The following is a 19,025-nucleotide window of genomic DNA, read 5'->3' as shown; positions in this document are numbered from 1 at the left end:
TTAAGTGTCTCTGACAGGTCATTTAAGAGGAGGACAGAAAAATGGTCATTGGATTTATTAGCAGAGAGTTCAAAACTAGCCGTATTTGTAGAGTTTGAGTGATGTTAAAAGAGAATGGGGAGAATGGAATTAGAGACAATGAGAATAGACAACTCTATAAAGGAGTTGCTACAGAGAGGCACAGATAAATGGAGTGATAGCTGGTTGAGGAAGTGAACTCGAGATTTTCTTTGAAGATAGGAGAGAGACTATTTATGTGTTGATGGGAATGATTGAACAAAAAGACAAACTGGTGATGTAGGAGAAAGAGAAGAGAATTATTGGATTAGTGTTCTTGAATAAAATAGAATGCAGCTTATAGCATAAGTGATGGATGAACTTTATATAGGACCACAGGGAGTTCACATATAATAACAGGTGAAAAGGTAGCATATGTGGGTACACTTGTTGGTAGGTGGACAGATCTGATAGTGAGAATTTGTAGAGGTCCTGTTGATTGATCCAGTTTTCATGCTGAAATAGAAAGCAAGTTCATCAGATGAGAAAGGGAATGATAGAGGAGGTATTGGAGCTTAGGAGAGAAAGTAGGAAATAGTTGTGTAAGAGTATGAGAGTGAATGGACTAGAGAAATAAGAGTATAATTAGCCAGTGACATTAAGGACCCACTTGAGGGTGGATATGTGAAATTAGTACTTTGAGGAGTTGTAGCTATTGATAATATTAGAATTTAGGATATGGAGTGAATGGCTGAAATAGAGTAGAGGAGGTCTTTGCAAGAGTGGAATTTAAGGAACTGAGAAACCAGCATGTTGGAAGTATCACTAACATGTATATGAAAATCTCCAAAAATTAAGAAAGGAATAGAGTTGGAGAAAGTGACAGTGAATCAGAAGCTAAGATAATTCATTGCTAAGTAAAGGACAGTGACCCAGGGGTCCATAGATGACAACAATAGTACATAACTAAAAGTGGCAGAGTATAGAACTCTCAGAGCTCTGTCGCTTCATAAAAGCAACTGATGAACTGGCAAAAAAACCTGTCAGTCAACTTTCACAAAACTCTGGAATTTAGTAAAAACTTAAACAACCAAGGAATGATTTGGTGAAGAAAGAAGCTGCTGTTTGGGATAAGAGAGCTCTGTGGCATTTTAAATTGCCTGCCTACTATCTCTCACACCCAGATTGATGGTGGCTGTGAAGATAAAAGCCAGCATTCCTAGTACAGATTACTAATGCCTGAGGATATAAAGAATTGTTCTCAAAGAATTTGGCCTGTCTGGCTACTCCCTGAAGGATTGGTGCAAGGGCTTGTCTTTGTTTTGCCTGACTGGGAGCATCCCTCCGGCTAGGGTGAAAGTGAAGTCGCTCAGTCGTTTCTGACTCTTTGCAACCCCATGGACTATAGCCTAGTAGGCTTCTCCGTCCATGGGATTTTCCAGGCAAGAATACTGGAGTGGGTTGCCATTTCCTTCTCCAGGAGATCTTCCCAACCCAGGGATTGAACCCAGGTCTCCCTCATTGTAGGCAGATGCTTTACCGTCTGAGCCACCAGGGAAGTCCATTGGGCTAGGGTGGCTTTTGCCAAAAGCATTTGAAGGCACAGTTACTTGCTTTAGCAGTCTGGAGTAAGAGACAAGCAATAGAGAGACTGAAAGCCTGGGAAGGAAGGAAAAAGAAAGGGGAATAAGGGCTTTAGAAAAGTTCCTACCTATACCATGGAATCAGAAAAAGAAAAAAAAAAAAAAAACAAGGCCAAGTGCATGCCCAGAACTGGATGCATGCTCCGGAAAGGGCTGAGAAGACCCAGTGGTTTTTCCTCAGGCTGGCCTTCAGGCTCTGCACAAGCAGGGGGTGAAGACTAAGGCAAAGTTGTAAATGGCCTGGCCAACTGTTGAGGAGTGCCCTAACAGAGCCAGTGTGCAAAGACTGGAAGAGTATTTTTTTTTCTTTTCTCTTCAGGCTTTTAAGAAATGCAAAGCACTAGTTGACCACTAAGGTGCAAGAATACAAATTTCAATGATCACACACAACAGTAGTATAGACTACAAAGTTAGTTTAGAGAAGTCATTAAATAAGCAAACAACAACAAACCACAATAAGCAGCATCAACAAACCCTATAGAGGGGGCAGAATCTGATTTTCAGAATTGCCACACAGTATTCGAAATGTTCAGTTTTCTACAGAAAATAATGAGTTTTGGAAAGGAGCAAAGTAAGGCTTATTCATAAGAAAAAGAAAATTAATAGAAACTATCCCTGAGGAAGCTCAAGCAGTGGACATACTAGATAAATAATTTAAATCAACAGTCCTAAATATGCTTAGTATCTATAAGAAACCATGGGAAAAGAACGAAAGAAAACCAGGAAAGCACTATCTTGCCAGACAGAGAATATCAATAGAAATATAGAAATTATTAAAAATTATTTTAAAAGGAACCAAACAAATTCTGGAGCCAAAAGTGTGATAACTGAAAAAATTCTCTAGATGGGTACAGCAACAGATTTGAGAATGCTGAAGAAACAATTGGACCACTTGATAAATTAATTGAAGTTATATAGTCTGAGGAGCAGAAACAGAAAAGAATGAAGAAAAATCATCAGAGCCTAACAGACCTATGGGACACCATACCAATATGTGAGGAGTTCCTTGGCTGTCCAGTGGTTAGGACTTGATGCTTTCACTGCCGTGACCCTGGGTTCAATCCCCATTTAGGGAACTAAGATCCCACATATGGAGCAGCCAAAAAAAAAAAGTGTGTCAGTATGTACATTGTGGAGTCCCAGAGGCAGAGGGGAGAGAGAGAGAAAAGGACAGCATGTTTGAAAAAATAACGGTGGAAATCTTCTCAAATTTGATGAAATATATGAATCCTCACATCTAAGAAACTTGAGGAACACCACATGGGATAAACTCAGAGATATCCACACTGAGACACATAGTCAAATTATAATATATTATATATCGTCCCATTCCGTTCCGTTGCTCAGTCGTGTCCGACTCTATGCGACCCCGTGGACTGTAGCCTACCAGGGATTCTCCAGGCAAGAATACTGGAGTGGGTTACCATTTCCTTCTCCAGGGGATCTTCCTGACCCAGGGATCGAACCCGGGTCTCCCGCATTGGAGGCAGACGCTTTAACCTCTGAGATATATAAAATAGTCAAAGACAATCTTGAAAGCAGCAAAACAGATGTGACTCATTCATACAAGTGACCTCAATAAGATTGACAGCTGATTTCTTTAGAAGGCAGTGGAATGGACTATATAAAGTACTGAAAGAATGAAACCAAGAATTCTATATCCAACAAAACTATCCCTCAAAAATGAGAGATTATGATATTCCAAAATAAAAGCTGGGGGAGTTTTATTGCTAGCAGACCTGCCCTACAAGAAATGCTAAAATGAGTCCTTTGAATTAAAATGAAAGGACACTAGACAGTAACTTTAAGCCACATGAAAAAATAAAGAACATTAGTAAATGTAACTGACTGACTGAAGTCGCTCAGTCGTGTCCGACTCTTTGTGACCCTGTGGACTGTAGCTACCAGGCTCCTCCGTCTGTGGGATTCTCCAGGCAAGAGTACTGGAGTGGGGTGCCATTTCCTTCTCCAAAGCTAAATATAAAAGCCAATATTATTGTATTTTTTGGTTTGTAGTTTCTCTTTTTTTCTGATGTGATTTAAAAGACAAAAGAATAAAGCAACAATTATAAATCTAGTTGACACACAATGTGCGTGTAACAATATAAAAGGGTGAAGGATAGAGATTTATAGATGCAGAGTTTGTATAATATTGAAGCTAAGTTGATATTAATTCAGAATATGTTATTATAAGTTTAAAATGTTGTTAACACTCAAGGTAACCACTAAGAAAATACTTAAAAAATAAATAGAAGAGGAAAGGAGCAGGGAATTTAAAAAAACAATAAAAAAGTGATGGAGGAAATGAGAAACAATAAAATAAGACAGGAAAACAGTAAAATGGCTGAAGTCCTTCCTCATTACTAATTATTTAAATGTAAATGGGTTAAACTTTGTAATTAAAAAGCAGCGTTTGGCAGAATGTATAAAAAAGCAAGATCCAGACCCACCAAGGTCACATGACTTTTCTGTAGTGTTAAAATTCATTGTAATAAAATGAGAGGGGGGAAAAAGCATGATTCAACTATATGTTATCTATAAGAGACTTACTTTAAGATCCAAAGATACAAATGTTGGAATCAAAAATATGTAAATAAATAACCAATGCAAACAGTATCCAGGAGAGATGGGGTTGCTGTAGACTTTTAAGTCAAATTTTTTATAATATATATCAAAAGACATTATATATTGATAAAAGGGTCAGCCTATCAAGAACATAAAGCAGTTAGTAACTGTATATGCACCAAACAGAGCCTCAAAATATATGAAACAAACATTAGCAGGATTGAAGGGAAAAATGGTTCTACAGTAACTATTGAATATTTCCATACCCCACTCTCATTAGTGGATAGAAAAATTAGACAAAAGATCAGAGAGGAAATAGAGGACTTGAGCAACACTGTAAACCAGTTAGACTTAACAGACATATATAGAACAGTCCACTGGACAACAGTAGATTATACATTCTTCTCAAGTACACATGGAACATTCTCCAGTATACCTTATATTAGACCACAGAACAAGTCTCAGTACATTTATAACATTGAAATCATGCAAAAATATTTTCTTGGACCACAGAGGAATGCAACTAGATCACAAGAATAGTGAAGGAAAGTGAGTGATAGAAAATTCAAAGCTGGGTGGACTTTAGGGAGCATGGATGGAGAATAGTCTCTAACAACTATCAAAACAAAGATGATTCATACCGTACCTCCAGGCCTAGTAGTGTGAGGGGTCCAGGGAAAAATAGCCACCACTTGACTGGGTTATAGTGGGAGTGGTGTTCCTAGTGAATGCTAGGCTCTGTTCAAATGTTAAGGTGAAAGGGGGGAGGAGAGGTTTAGAGGATACATTTAGAGGAGAATTTCAATGTACAGGGGATTTTGCTGAGGATGGGTCCTGAATTCTAGAGGATTCCATAGAAGTTGTTTAAGAATGTGGATACATGAGATAGGACAGAACAGGGATTGTGCTGAGCGATATGAAGATCAGAGTACAGGAACTGACATTTGGCCCTGAGAGTTGGAGGCTTCTTGTGGCTCACTTAAGCAGAGTTAACGGGGAAAATGTGAATATTCCTGGTGGATTCAAGTCAGTGAGCTTTTGTGGTTTTGCTCTGAAACCATGACCACCATTTGTTTTCATGGAAAAATGTTTTGATACTAAAATAGCCATTTAAAAACAATTAAAATCAAACTGTTGTTGAGTACTTAATCTGTCTTAAAAATCATGGTGAAATAATGCCTTTTAAAATATATGTTAGTTTTGTTAGCTTCATATGTGCATAACACATACCACAATTATGGGAGGAGGTTTACTCATAAAGATCAGTGTTGAGTAGAAGCAGAACATAATGTATTGTTACCATTTGCTTTTTATTTGCATTGGGCCATTTAGTAATTGCCAGTTGTCCTCACTTCATTCTTCTATTCATCTGACCCCAGGCCATTTAAAAATTAAGCGAAAGTCATCTTGATAGCCTTCAGAGATCCATCTGTTTCTAGGTAGGACCAATAGAGCTCACCTGGGATTGGCCATTCCTAGTTTTAAAATGTTTAATTATCCATGTGTAATAAGTATAATAGTAGTAGTGTTAATCCTTCAGTGGTGTCCGACTCTTTGCAACCCCATGGACTGCAGCCTGCCAGGTTCCTCTGTCCATGGGATTCTCCAGGCAAGAATACCAGAGTGGATTGTCATTTCCTCCTCCAGGGGCTCTTCTCGGCCCAGGAATGGAACCTAGGTCTCCTGCATTATTGGCAGATTCTTTACTGTCTGAGATACCAGGGAAGAAGTACAGACACCTGTTTTGAAGGGGAAGTCAGCTGACAAGCAGATATACTTAGCACAGAACCCAGGAAATAAAAGAACAGGGAGAAAAGTATAAAGCAGACACAGATGGTTCCACACTTACAAATTTGTCAGTCTTGTCTATCTGCAGCTCCACTGAGAAGTATTTGAAAAAGCAAGTTAAGAAAAAACACATAGAAACCCAAACTAAGTATTATGCAGTATAAAATCTCATTCTGTTCAAGTTTCAGATTTTATTCACCTATTAGCGTGTGTCCATTTTTGAAACTGCTTTTCTTGTGTTCATCAGTTGTACCAATGTGAAAAGAGATACTCACATGATTATATTTGTCCCGAATTCAGATGTTATTCATGGTCAGGAAGAGCAATGAAGCTTATTGTTGCCCTAGAGTTATTTGGTCTAATTGTTTTTAATTATTGGTAGATTAAAAAGATAGATTTTAGTTGTACTTTTTGCACTAAATAGAAACTTTTCTTTTGTTTTTCAAGGAACCAAATGGAGAGACTCCTTCATCTTTATACAGAGTTGCAGCAGTACTTCTACAATTTAACCTTATTGATTTAGATGATCTTTATGTACATGTAAGTTAAGTGGGTTGCTAAGAATATTTAGTTATTCATCCCAGGGGTGGGAAAGATGAGGAGGCAGCCATATAGCACTCCAATATTGGTTCTAGACTCTCAAGTCTTAATTTTTGAAGCCCTATTACATTATTGTTTTGTGTTTGCTTATAAAGTGAATGAATTTAGTTTATTGGAACCATGGAAATGAAATACCTTTCGTCACTGCTATAGAATTCAAGGTTGACTGTGAAGTTAAAGTTCTTAATTGTCATCAAGGCATATGTCATGGAGAGAGAGGCCAAGTTCTAATCAATGTGGTTTTAGACTTCTATATTATACACGGATTATGGGAAATATGGGATTACCTAAATAGTTCTTCCTTCTCCCATAAATGTTAATTTTAGGATTCAGGATGAATTTGGAACTTTTCATGTACTTTTAGAAGATAGCTTCTCTGGTGTTTTTACTGCTGGATAATAGATGACTAGTATTGTGCTTTTATTGCAGGATCTAGAGGAATGTGTATGTGGTTGTGATAGATGACCTCTAGTTTAGCAACAGCTTAGCCTGTCAGTTTGAAAACACTAGGTTTGTAGTATAGAATTTCTTGTTTTATTAGGTTGTGCGTTAGGAATATCTATGAACTGTTCAAAACTGACATCATCTTCACTGCCTTTGAAATCACTTTCTAACTATTAACTTCCTTGCCTGTCATTACATATTATGGTTACAGAGCTGAATGAAATTTGATCACTATCTTGGAAGCAGTCATAGTCTAGCAAGGGAGAAAACATTTTGCATTCTATAAGTACTTTATTGGAAATATTCACATAGCGCTATGAGGGCTCAAAATAGGTAGTGACCATCTCTGTCATTGGGGGATTTTGAAAGGCTTCTCCAAACTATTGATGTTAAACTGGGAACTTGATAGATGAGTAGGTGTTGGCCAGGCTTAAATAGGTGGAAAGCATTGTAGGTAGAATTAACTGAATATAAAGGCAAGAGGTTTGAAAAGATTTCATTATCCCCTTAGGGGAACATGGAGAAGCTCAGAGTGGTTGCAGCCTAGGATGGTATGTAGGGGAAATGAGGATGGAGAAGTAGATTGGAGGCTAAACTTTGAAGGGCTGTTAAGGGCCATGGTAAGGAGTTTGGATTTTTTTCTTGTTGATAGTAGACAGCCATTCAAGATTTAGTGTAGAAAAGGATGTACAAACTGAAAACATGAAAAAGAAGAATCTGAAGACATAGGTATGAGTTTATACAGGCAAATGTAGACTCGAAGAACAAATGGAAAGTACAAAAATGATGATAGATTTATTACTGATATTTTTCAGCTTAATTATAAATGTAAGCAGAGTTTAAAAGTATTCCTGTTAAAGTGACAGGGATTTTCAGATGGGATTAAAAACCAGTTTATTGTTTACATGAGACTTCTAAAACCTAAGGGCAAAGAAAGGTTGAAAGTAAAGGGGTGGGAAAATATACCAGGGAAATTATTCTTGTCAGACAAAACAGAATCACTTTATAATAATAAAGTTTTTACTAGAAAGATATAATCATTGTAACTTTTATATATACCTAATACCATATTTTCAAAATACACAAGACTAGAAATGGAGAGAACTATAATTAAAAACTTAGAGTTAACCCATTGTAATGGGAGATTTCAGAGGCAACTGAAGTAGACTACGTGAAAGATGAGAATCTGTGGTAGATATATGATAGGTATATAAGTAGAGGGATAAAAATGTGTTTGATTGCCAGTGGAGAGAATAAGGAGTGAGAAAAAGTCTGGCTTAACTCCTTGCACCAGTCCATAATGAGTTTTCTTTCACTCCCCTTTTTTGACTGATGGGATAAAGTCTTTAGTATGTAGTTTAATATTTCACTGTGTCTCCTTGTGCATGTGCTCAGTCATGTCCAACTCTTTGCGGCTCTATGGACTATAGCCCACCAGGCTCTTCTGTCCATGGGATTTTCCTGGCAAGGATACTGGAGAGGGTTGCCATTTCCTACTCCAGGGTATCTTCCTGACCCAGGGATTGAACCTGCATCTCTTGTGTCTCCTGCATTGGCAGTCAGATTCTTTACCACCGCTCCACCTGGGAAGCCCCTCACTGTGTCTCCTTTTATTATTTACTGATTTTTTAGTTTGTGTTAGATTTATCTATTGAAATAGATTTTGCATTTCTAGGGGCAGGAATTGTGCGCTGTCACCATAGTGCCTAGCAAAAATGACTCAATAATGGTTTGTTGAGTATGTGTCTATTTATGAAATGTCCATATTAACCATCTTCCACTCATACAAGATGGCTGTACTTGAGATACTTGACCCTTTTTTTCATAATGGAGGGTCAGCTATCCACATGATACTTTTTCTTTTGTAATTAACTAGAAACTAGTTTGTGACTTAAGTCAAATAGGTGTCTAGAAAATGAAAAGTGAGATGTCAAGTTGTTCGTAATTTTTCGACTTGAGATTTTTCATTTAGAGGAATTAAATTTGCCCCATTATGTAAATCAATAGTTTACCTCTCCCAAATTGGATCTGTATATAGTATTTTATTTAATTTGGAGTTTGGCCTTTAAGGGGAAATCGCTGACATTTTTAACTGAACAGGTATACATTTTCTTGGATAAACCAATAAATGCAATGGTAGGCATTACTGTTGTAGTATTATATTAATTCAGGACCTCTGACAGAAGAGATGAAACTTTGAATTGCTACCTGAGTTTAAAAAGTGTACAAAATTCAGGTATTTAACCCTGTCAGGTTAATATGAAAATAAGGGGGAGACCTATTTTGAAGGGAAATTATGGTCATAAATAGACCAGACTTCTTATGTACAGTTTTATCAATTGAGAATAGTGTTTGTTTTTTATATGTACAAATAGTATTAGCTACTTTATGGAATTTTAATGAATCATTTTTAGCTTCTTCCAGCTGATAATTGCATTATGGATGAACACAAACGAGAAATTGTAGAAGCTAAGCAGATCGTTAGAAAGCTTACAATGGTTGTATTGTCTTCTGATAAAATTGACGAGCGAGAGAAAGAAAAGGAAAAAGAAGAGGAGAAAGTGGAGAAGGTATATAATTTATTCTGATAAATGTTGTCTTCTGGATTTAGAATTATGAAATTCAACTTGTGATGGTTAATCAACTTGTAGAAGAATAATTTCTTAATTTTGATTGTGATGAAACCTAGTTTGTGGAATACTAATTTGTAAACATGGTTTTGACACTTCCCAAATGAGGCTGTCATGTTTTTTCCTATGTAAATTTCAGAATATATTCTAGATAATATCACAAATGTATTGACTATATTTGTGCTCTGTGTATAGTGTCTCTCAAGTCCTGAAGGGATTCTCAAAGATGAATTCTAGTTTCCTGTGGCGCAGTAGAACCTTAAGTAGAACTGAATTTAATTCCAAGTCTGTAAACTGTCGTGTTTTGTCTGCTAAATGAAAAAGCAGATCCTGTTATTTCTTTTTTCAGTCACTAAAAAACTTGATTGTGCTTTCAAGAAAATACTGTTGAATTTGCCATGAATGGCAACTGTTGTTGACATACATTGTGTTATTTGGCTTAGTTTTTTAAATGAAAACTATTTAAAGATTTATTGGTGTCAGCATTCTGAGTATCTTTGCTATAATTGTTCCATTTTAGCCACCTGACAACCAAAAACTTGGTTTGTTGGAAGCCTTATTAAAGATTGGTGATTGGCAGCATGCACAGAGCATTATGGATCAGATGCCTCCATACTATGCAGCTTCACATAAACTAATAGCCCTTGCTATTTGCAAGCTGATTCATATAACTATTGAGCCTCTCTACCGAAGGTATGTTACCATATGCTTTACTAATTGAGGTAGAAAGAGTTTCAGTCAGTTCAGTTCAGTCACTCAGTCGTGTCCAACTCTTTGCGACCCCATGAACCACAGCATGCCAGGCCTCCCTGTTGATCACCAACTCCCGGAGTTCACTCAAACTCATGTCCATCGAGTCGGTGATGCCATCCAGCCATCTCATTCTCTGTCGTCCCCTTCTCCTCCTGCCCCCAATCCTTCCCAGCATCAGAGTCTTTTCCAGTGAGTCAATTCGTCACATGAGGTGGCCAAAGTATTGGAGTTTCAGCTTTAGCATTAGTCCTTCCAATGAACACCCAGAATTGATCTCCTTTAGAATGGACTGGTTGGATCTACTTGCAGACCAAGAAAGAGTTTAGGACTACAAAATAAAAAATCTGCATATTTACCTTGTCTCCTTCAGTGAAGCATATATTTTAATTCATAAATTGTTTTATCCAAAGATAAGAGATGTTCACAGAGCATATCCTTCTGGCAGGTATTAATCAGTGACTTGTCTCCTATCATCTACACCAGGCATTGCAGAATTTGTGCTGCAGTGTTGTCTAAAAACTATATGTTAGATTTCTAGGTAGGGTTTGCTCCGCTGAGAGTGAAAACTCCATTCTTCTGTTTTTGACTTTTCCTTCTCTCTTGGGGAGGAGTGAATTCCTAAAGTTTTTATCTAGTGTAATTTTCCTCTATCTTGGGTTGAGTGGCTCTGAGTGAGGTCTGTGCCACTCTACTTGCCTTGTCTCTTCTGGCATATAGGCTGCTGTTCTGGAAATTGCTAGTGCAGCCATCTCTCATCATCCCCAGTCCTCTAGCCCTCAACCTACTTACAGGATACTTAGGAGCAGTACTGGCAGCAGTGCTGGCTTCAGCCCCACAGATCAGAGCCTGCCTCAAAAGCTTTGTGACTTGTGCATAGCTGCTGGCTGCTGCCTTCAGTGCCACCTGGGCTGTGGACCGTGAAGGCTCTTCTTCAGAGAGTGACCCCTGTGACTCCACAGCGGGACACCTGCTCAGCAGGTGAGAACTCTGGGCGTGCTGTCCTTTTTAGTGTGACATACCCTCTTTCATTATGCTGCTCACCTTCCCTACCATTACCTGCCTCACACTCAGTCTAGGTAGTGGAAATCAGGTTGAGAAATGTTTATTGACTTGAATCAGTGATGTTATCTCCATATTTTTCTCTTTCATCTTTGTGTCTCTGAGGTCCATCCCTTGTTCCCCATTCCCATATCCAAATTCCTGATATTGACCAAATTTAATTAAAAGCCAAGTTCATATGAATATGTTAACTGTTACATGGAACCTACACTACTCTGATTTCCTTTTCTTATGCAGTTAATTTGAAACGGTCTCCTCAGCTCTGAATTTTTTCAAATGAGTATTGTTTTTGTCTTTTTCTACCAATTAAATTATGTGGTATAATGAAGTTAAGCACAGATGAACTAGAAGAAGCAAATATGAGTAAGAAAAGTTTTATAATATGACTGTGTTAATTTAAAATGGAGCATTGCATAGTATATATACATTTTTCTTCTTTTTGTAGAGTTGGCGTTCCTAAAGGTGCTAAAGGCTCACCTGTTAGTGCTTTGCAAAATAAGAGAGCACCAAAACAAGCAGAGAGCTTTGAAGATCTGAGGAGAGACGTCTTCAATATGTTCTGTTACCTTGGTCCCCACCTTTCTCACGACCCCATTTTATTCGCAAAAGTGGTGCGGATAGGCAAGTCATTTATGAAGGAGGTTAGTAAGTTTTTTTCTTTCGAGCAGAAAGCTAAATTATAGAATGAAAATGTTCTGTGTATATTTGTGTTATGTGTATCTCTAGGAATACAAAGAAAGTAAACTTAAAGAATGTTGTGCTGAGTAAGATTTGGACAAAGTTAATTGTGTCCCAACCATTACTTAAATCCAGTCAAGCCCTTCAGATAGAAAAATACGGTTTGGACATGTGATTGCTTTTTGAATCCTCTTGTAATTGTGGTTATTTGAGCATTCTTTCCTCTTGCTTTTCTTCTGCTCATTTATTTTATTGGCTGCAGTTTTGAATCATTGCCATTATTTGTGTGAAGTCCCTTTAGCCTCAGACTTCAGACTGTTCAGGGTCCATTCTTTTTTTTTTAGTAAACTTTTTATTGAAGTAAAACATGATACAGAAAGCACACAAACCATAATTGTATGGCTCAGTGACTTTTTCCAAACTAAATAGCATGTGTCTACCACTTAGATCAAGAGAGAGAACAGTACTAACACTGAGTTTTCCTTAGATGCTCTGCTAATCACTACTCCAAGGGAAACTGTTATTATTTTATTGATGTATAGTTTACAATATTATATTAGTTTCAGATGTATAGCAAAGTGGTTTGGCTATACATATGTATGTATATATCTTTATACCGTTTTTTTCTTTCCCATTATAGTTTATTAAAAAGATACTGAATATAGTTCCCTATGAGATACAGTAAATCCTTGTCTATTTTATATATGGTAGTGTGCATCTGTTCATCCTTTGCTCCCAATTTATTCTGTGTCTGTGAGTATTTCTGTTTTGTAAATAAGTTCATTTATATATTTATATCATCTTTTCAGATTCCTCATATAAGTGATGGTAATGATACCATTACTTTGTATGGTAATCTCAAGGTCCATCCATTTTGTGGCAGATGGCATTGTTTCATTCTTTTTTATGGCTGAGTAATATTCCATCGTGTGTGTGTGTGTGTGTGTGTACATACACAGATACACAGACCCCACATATTTTTATCCATTTGTTCTTGATGAACACTTAGGTTGCTTTTGTGTCTTGGCTTATCATTTTTTAAAGTTAGCTTTGAGTTATAATTTACATACAGTAAACCTCACCAACTTTAAGTATGCAATTTGATGAATTTTGATTGCTGCTGCTACTGCTAAGTCACTTCAGTCGTGTCCGATTCTGTGCGACCCCATAGACGGCAGCCCACCAGGCTTCCCCGTCCCTAGGATTCTCCAGGCAAGAACACTGGAGTGGGTTGCCATTTCCTTCTCCAATGTATGAATTTTGACAGACGTGTATAATTGTATGTCTACCACCACAATCATGATATAGGATATTTTCATCATCCCAGCAAGTTCCTCTTGCTCCTTTGCCATGATTTCCCTCCCTTCATTGCTGGTTCCTGACAATCGCTGGTAGGCTTTCTGTCACTGTGCTTTTGCTTTTTCTAGAGTTTGACATAATTGGAATTGTATAGAATGTACTCTTTTCTTTCTGGTTTCTTCCACTTAGTGCTTTTGAGATTCATCTCAGTTGTTGTATGTGTCAGTAGTTCTTTATTGCTGTGTAACATTTCATTATATACACATAATAGAGTTTATTTGTTTGCCAGTTGATGAGCATTTGAGTTGTTTCTAATTATGGGCTATTATAAATAAAGCTACTATGGATATTCTTGTACAAGTCTTTTTTTGGGAGGAGTGTATGTTTTTGTTTCCCCAGGATTGGGATTGCTGGGCCGTATGGGTAAGTGTATGTTTAACTTTTTGTCAAACTTTTCCAACATGTGTGTATCATTTTGCACTCCTGGGAACATTGTATATGACTTCCTAATGCTCCACATCCTTATCAACACTTGGTATTGTCAGTCTTTTAAATATTAGTCATTCTAATGGGTGTGTAGTGCTATCTTTTGTGCTTGTAATTTGTGTCTCACTGATGATCAGTGATGTTGAGCATCTTCTCATGGCCTTACTTGCCATTTGTAATCACCTTTATTGAAATGTCTATTCAAATCTCTTGCCCATTTTAAATTCAGTTGTCTTTTATTCTCAGTCTGATTTGCCTTGTTATTTTGTTTACTGTCTTTTGAAAAGCAAAAGTTTAAAATTTTGATTAATTCCAATTTAATAGCACTTCTCTTTTATAGTTTGTGCTTTGTGTTCTAAGAGGTCTTAAAGAATGCGTAATTTCTTTTCAGTTGTAAAGCAATGTAACCAAAAGACTCTAGAAATCTGGAAATTGTTACAAGCATAAATGTGGTTTTCTCCAGTGTTTGGTGATTGCACCTAGTTTTTAATTTTTGACAACAGTAACTGCATAGATAATTAACGACTTGTGTATTAATCATTTGACACTTATTTCATTTGGCTTTAGATATTTAGCTGGTAGATAATTTTTTTTAATGTTAACAAATTTATATTGTATAAAGGTATGCTAAAGAAATCTGCTAAGTAGTTCATTACTATACATGATATTTATTATATAGCATATATTCATATAAAACTATAACAGTGTTTCATTATGTTGATCCTTATAATCTGAAAAGGATGAGTCATGTTAACTAGTGCTTGTTCAAAGAACACGGATTGTGTTTTCCCAGTGTGTAATATTGAGAAGCATGTAAAGTCAATTTGTTCCATTACTGGTGATGTTAGCATTAATCACTTGGTTAAGGTGATGGCTGCCAGGTTTCTCCAGTGTATAGTTACTCCTTTTCCCTTTGTTGTTAAAATGTATCCTATGGGAGATAGTTTGAGACAATGTAAACAGCCTCTTTCTCATCTTACTTTCACCCACTAATGTTATTCTTTTTCATTGAAAATCTTAATGTTCAGATCTCTTGTTCTGAAATTCTTTCTCTGGCTATGAGTATCATAAACTTGTAAGCAGGAGACCAAATATCAAACTTGTGGAAGTTCCATATATAGACATATGTATAAACATATACAGATACAATTTTGTTAAGATACACAGGTGCTAAAACACTTCCACTCCACCATCTCCATTGTAGCCCTCGCTTTATTCTATCACAGTTGTGCCTGGTGCCTGCCCCAGCTCCAGTCTCTACATTTGCAGAGGTAGAAAGGCAGAAGGGAAGGTGAAAATGTTTATTTTGATCCCAGTGTGGAAAGAAATCTGTCTTCTCTCATTTCTAAGGTTGTGGTAGTGAAAGTGCATCTTTCCAATGATCTGACTTAGCATTTTGTTTACCCTAAAAATATTTCACTATAACAAAACATTATGTGTTTACAGGTTTAAAAGACTTTAGTTGCCTAGCTTGGAATTTAACCATGTTTTTTTTTTCCTTTTTTTTAAGGTTCCTTCTAAAGGGGGAATATGGGGCTTACCACGTAGCTCAGCTGGTAAAGAATCCGCCTGCAATGCAGGAGATCCTGGTTCGATTCCTAGGTCAGGAAGTTCCCCTGGAGAAGCGATAGGCTACCCAGTCCAGTATTCTTGGGCTTCCCTGGTGGCTCAGACAGTAAAGAATCTACCTGCAATGTGGGAGACCTGGGTTCGATCCCTGGGTTGGGAAGATCCCCTAGAGGAGGGCATGGCAACCCACTCCAGTATTCTTGCCCAGAGAATCCCCATGGATAGAGGAGCCTGGCTGGCTATAGTCCATGGGATCACAAAGAGTGACATGACTGAACGACTTCTCTGTAGTCTGGAATAGGGAGTGAATGAGCTCCGTGAGGCTGAGTACACCCGTCATTTAAGGGACCTCTGTTTTGTCTTCTGAGACAGATTACACATCGTATACTAGGCATGCCCAGCCAAGTGGGTATCCAGCTCCCTTGGACTTTGATTCCCCAGTCTGAGCCCAGTTCCTTTGAGAGACAGCAAGCCTTAGCAGCCAGAGTCCTGCTGGGCTGCTACTCAGAAGGGTTTTTCCTCAGGCTACTTACTTACCTTGTAGGTCTTGTTGCCTAAAGGATTTTATTTACTTACCTTCCTTGCTCAGTACTATTTCTGGGGATTGAGTTAAGGGCAGGCACCATACCACACTGTCAGTTTAGAATCTTTGTGTGTGTTTGTGTTTGCATCCCCTTGAAATTAATAGCATAATTTGCTCTTTTCTTGCTTGGTTGGTAGTGATTTGGGGACTTTTTTTAAAAAAAGTAAGCTATACTTTGTTTATTGCATTAGGGATCAGGGAAGAGAAATTCTGTTTATGCTTCACTCTGTCATCTTAATTCAGTTGTCTGACTAGTTTCTTTATATGACTGTTTCTTATGTTGGCCTTTGGTAAGAAAGCCAAAGGAAAGGAAAGTGAGGTTGCTCAGTCGTGTCTGACTCTGCAACCCCATGGACTGTAGCCTACCAGACTCCTCTGTTGATGGGATTTTCCAGGCAAGAGTACTGGAGTGGGTTGCCATTTCCTTCTCCAAAGTGCTCTAAATTGATTCACAGATAAAGTTTATAGAGAAACCTAGAGTCAAAGGGTCAGATTGGGTATTCTTGGGTTGGCCAAGAAGTTTATTTGAGTTTTTCAGTGAGATGTTCTGGGAAAACCTAAATGAACCTTTTGGCTAACCCAGTAGGTGATAGTAGGAATAGTTGTGATAATGATAATTGTGGTAATGTGGAAGAATGTCCTTATTCTTAGGAGACGCACACTGAAGTTTTATGAGATCATGTCTGCAACTTTTTTGGTCAAGAGAAAAAAAGGCAAATGTTAATTGTTGAATCTCCATAGGAGGTATATAGACATTCATGGATAGCATACATTGATTCAACTTTTATGTAAGCTTAGAATTTTTTCATAATAAAAATTTGGGTTTCTAGGGGGAAAATGTACCTTAATATCATTCATCCTTAAACTGGTTCTAGTTTATGAACCAGCTACTTTAGAATCTTGACTTGATATTTATTGTTTTTTGTTAGCTACTAGGGGAGGGAGAGTCATTTTTCTAAGCCAGAGATGGGTGGTAATAATGTTTGTCTTGTCTAGCTCCTGGGGTTGCAGTGGGAATCAAATGAGATATGTCATCTCACATGCTAGTAAAGTCATGCTCAAAATTCTCCAAGTCAGGGTTCAGCAATACGTGAACCGTGAACTTCCAGATGTTCAAGCTGGGTTTAGAAACGGCAGAGGAACCAGAGATCAAATTGCCAACATCCTCTGGATCATTGAAAAAGCAAGAGAGTTCCAGAAAAACATCTATTTCTGCTTCATTGACTATGCCAAAACCTTTGACTGTGTGGGTCACAATAAACTGTGGAAAATTCTGAAAGAGATGGGAATACCAGACCACCTGACCAGCCTCTTGAGAAACCTGTATGCAGATCAGGAAGCAACAGTTAGAACTGGACATGGAACAACAGACTGGTTCCAAAAAAGGAAAAGGAGTACATCAAGGCTGTATATTGTCACTCTGCTTATTTAACTTCTATGCAGAGTACATCATGAGAAACGCTGGGTTGGAGGAAGCATAAGCTGGAATCCAGATTGCCTGGAGAAATATCGATAACCTCAGATATGCAGATGGCACCACCCTTATGGCAGAAAGTGAAGAACTAAAGAGGCTCTTGATGAAAGTGAAAGAGGAGAGAGAAAATGTTGTCTTGAAGCTCAACATTCAGAAAACTAAGATCATGGCATTCGGTCCCATCACTTCCTGACTAATAGATGGGGAAACAGTGAGAGACTTTATTTTTTGGAGCTCCAAAATCACTGCAGATGGTGATTGCAGCCATGAAATTAAAAGATGCTTACTCCTTGGAAGGAAAGTTATGACCAACCTAGACAGCATATTAAAAAGCAGAGACATTACTTTGCCAACAAAGGTCTGTCTAGTTAAGGCTATGGTTTTTCCAGTGGTCATGTGTGGATGTGAGAGCTGGACTATAAAGATAGCTGAGCACCGAAGAATTGATGCTTTTGAACTGTGGTGTTGAAGACTCTTGAGAGTCCCTTGGACTGCAAGGAGATCCAACCAGTCCATCCTAAAGGATATCAGTCCTGGGTGTTCATTGGGAGGGCTGATGTTGAAGCTGAAACTCAGTACTTTGGCCACCTGATGCGAAGAGCTGACTCATTTGAAAAGACCCTGATGCTGGGAAAGATTAAGGGCAGGAGGAAAAGGGGACGACAGAGGATGAGATGGTTGGATGGCATCACCAACTCAATGGACATGGGTTTGGGTGGACTCTGGCAGTTGGTGATGGACAGAGAGGCCTGGAGTGCTGCGGTTCATGGGGTCTCAAAGAGTCGGACACAACTGAGCAACTGAACTGAACTGAAACGTTAATTAGATTCTAATAATTAGGTATTCAATTTTAGAGTTAAAAATAGTTGTCATGAATTTTTAAGATCATAATAAGTTATCACTTATGTCAGCTATCGCTACACTATCTTTGATGAATTTTTAAAAGTGTTAATATAGTTTATTTCTGTCTTTAAATATAAGATGCCACTTTAAAGTAGCAGTTTCATTTCCCTCAGGAGCAGATTTTATATGGGAAATGCCTTTAGCTTCTTTACATTGTAGTATTAAATGTTTTTTCCCCCCTCGTTGAAATTTGTTTTAAATAATCGAAGTTTTTTCAAATAAAGGACATTTGTGTTGCTGGGTTTTAATGAACTTGTTAAGGGTAGTTATGGACGTGTGTCTATTTAAAAATAGAAGCAAATTTTGTAAACTATTTTAAAAACAATCAGAACTTTACATTATAATTCTTATTGTCCAAATGGACACAGACACCGCTCTCATTGGCAATCTAGAGTTGGAGCATAAGTTTAATCTACAACACCCTTGATGTTTAATGAGTCTGAGCAGGGAAAAACTGTTAGAATGTTTATATTTGTATTATCCCCTATAATAATTGGTTTAAACTCAAGTCATTTTAACTATTACTGAATATTTTCATGTGGCAATTCTAATCA

General features: G+C 37.6%; 1 protein-coding gene across 13 annotated transcripts in view; it reads left to right on the top strand.

The window, feature by feature from the left end:
* Positions 1-19,025, top strand: part of THOC2 (THO complex subunit 2) — a 112,638-nt gene that overhangs the window by 48,984 nt on the left and 44,629 nt on the right. For all 13 annotated transcript variants that reach the window (XR_008681557.2, XR_016036929.1, XM_055393983.2 and 10 more), the window contains exons 9-12: positions 6,441-6,533; positions 9,452-9,607; positions 10,188-10,360; positions 11,925-12,120. Coding sequence is in view for 11 of the 13 variants with exons in the window: in XM_055393983.2 (XP_055249958.1) it covers positions 6,441-6,533; positions 9,452-9,607; positions 10,188-10,360; positions 11,925-12,120 (618 nt within the window). In the remaining 2 variants the exon portion in view is untranslated. The remainder of the gene's footprint in view (positions 1-6,440; positions 6,534-9,451; positions 9,608-10,187; positions 10,361-11,924; positions 12,121-19,025) is intronic.

This window comes from Moschus berezovskii, chromosome X (assembly GCF_049115385.1).
Source record: "Moschus berezovskii isolate FMDL1 chromosome X, NW_MosBer_1.0, whole genome shotgun sequence".
Classification (NCBI taxonomy): Eukaryota; Metazoa; Chordata; class Mammalia; order Artiodactyla; family Moschidae; genus Moschus; species Moschus berezovskii.
The sequence above is the reverse complement of the archived record's forward strand: the minus strand, read 5'-3'. Positions and strand labels throughout refer to the sequence as shown.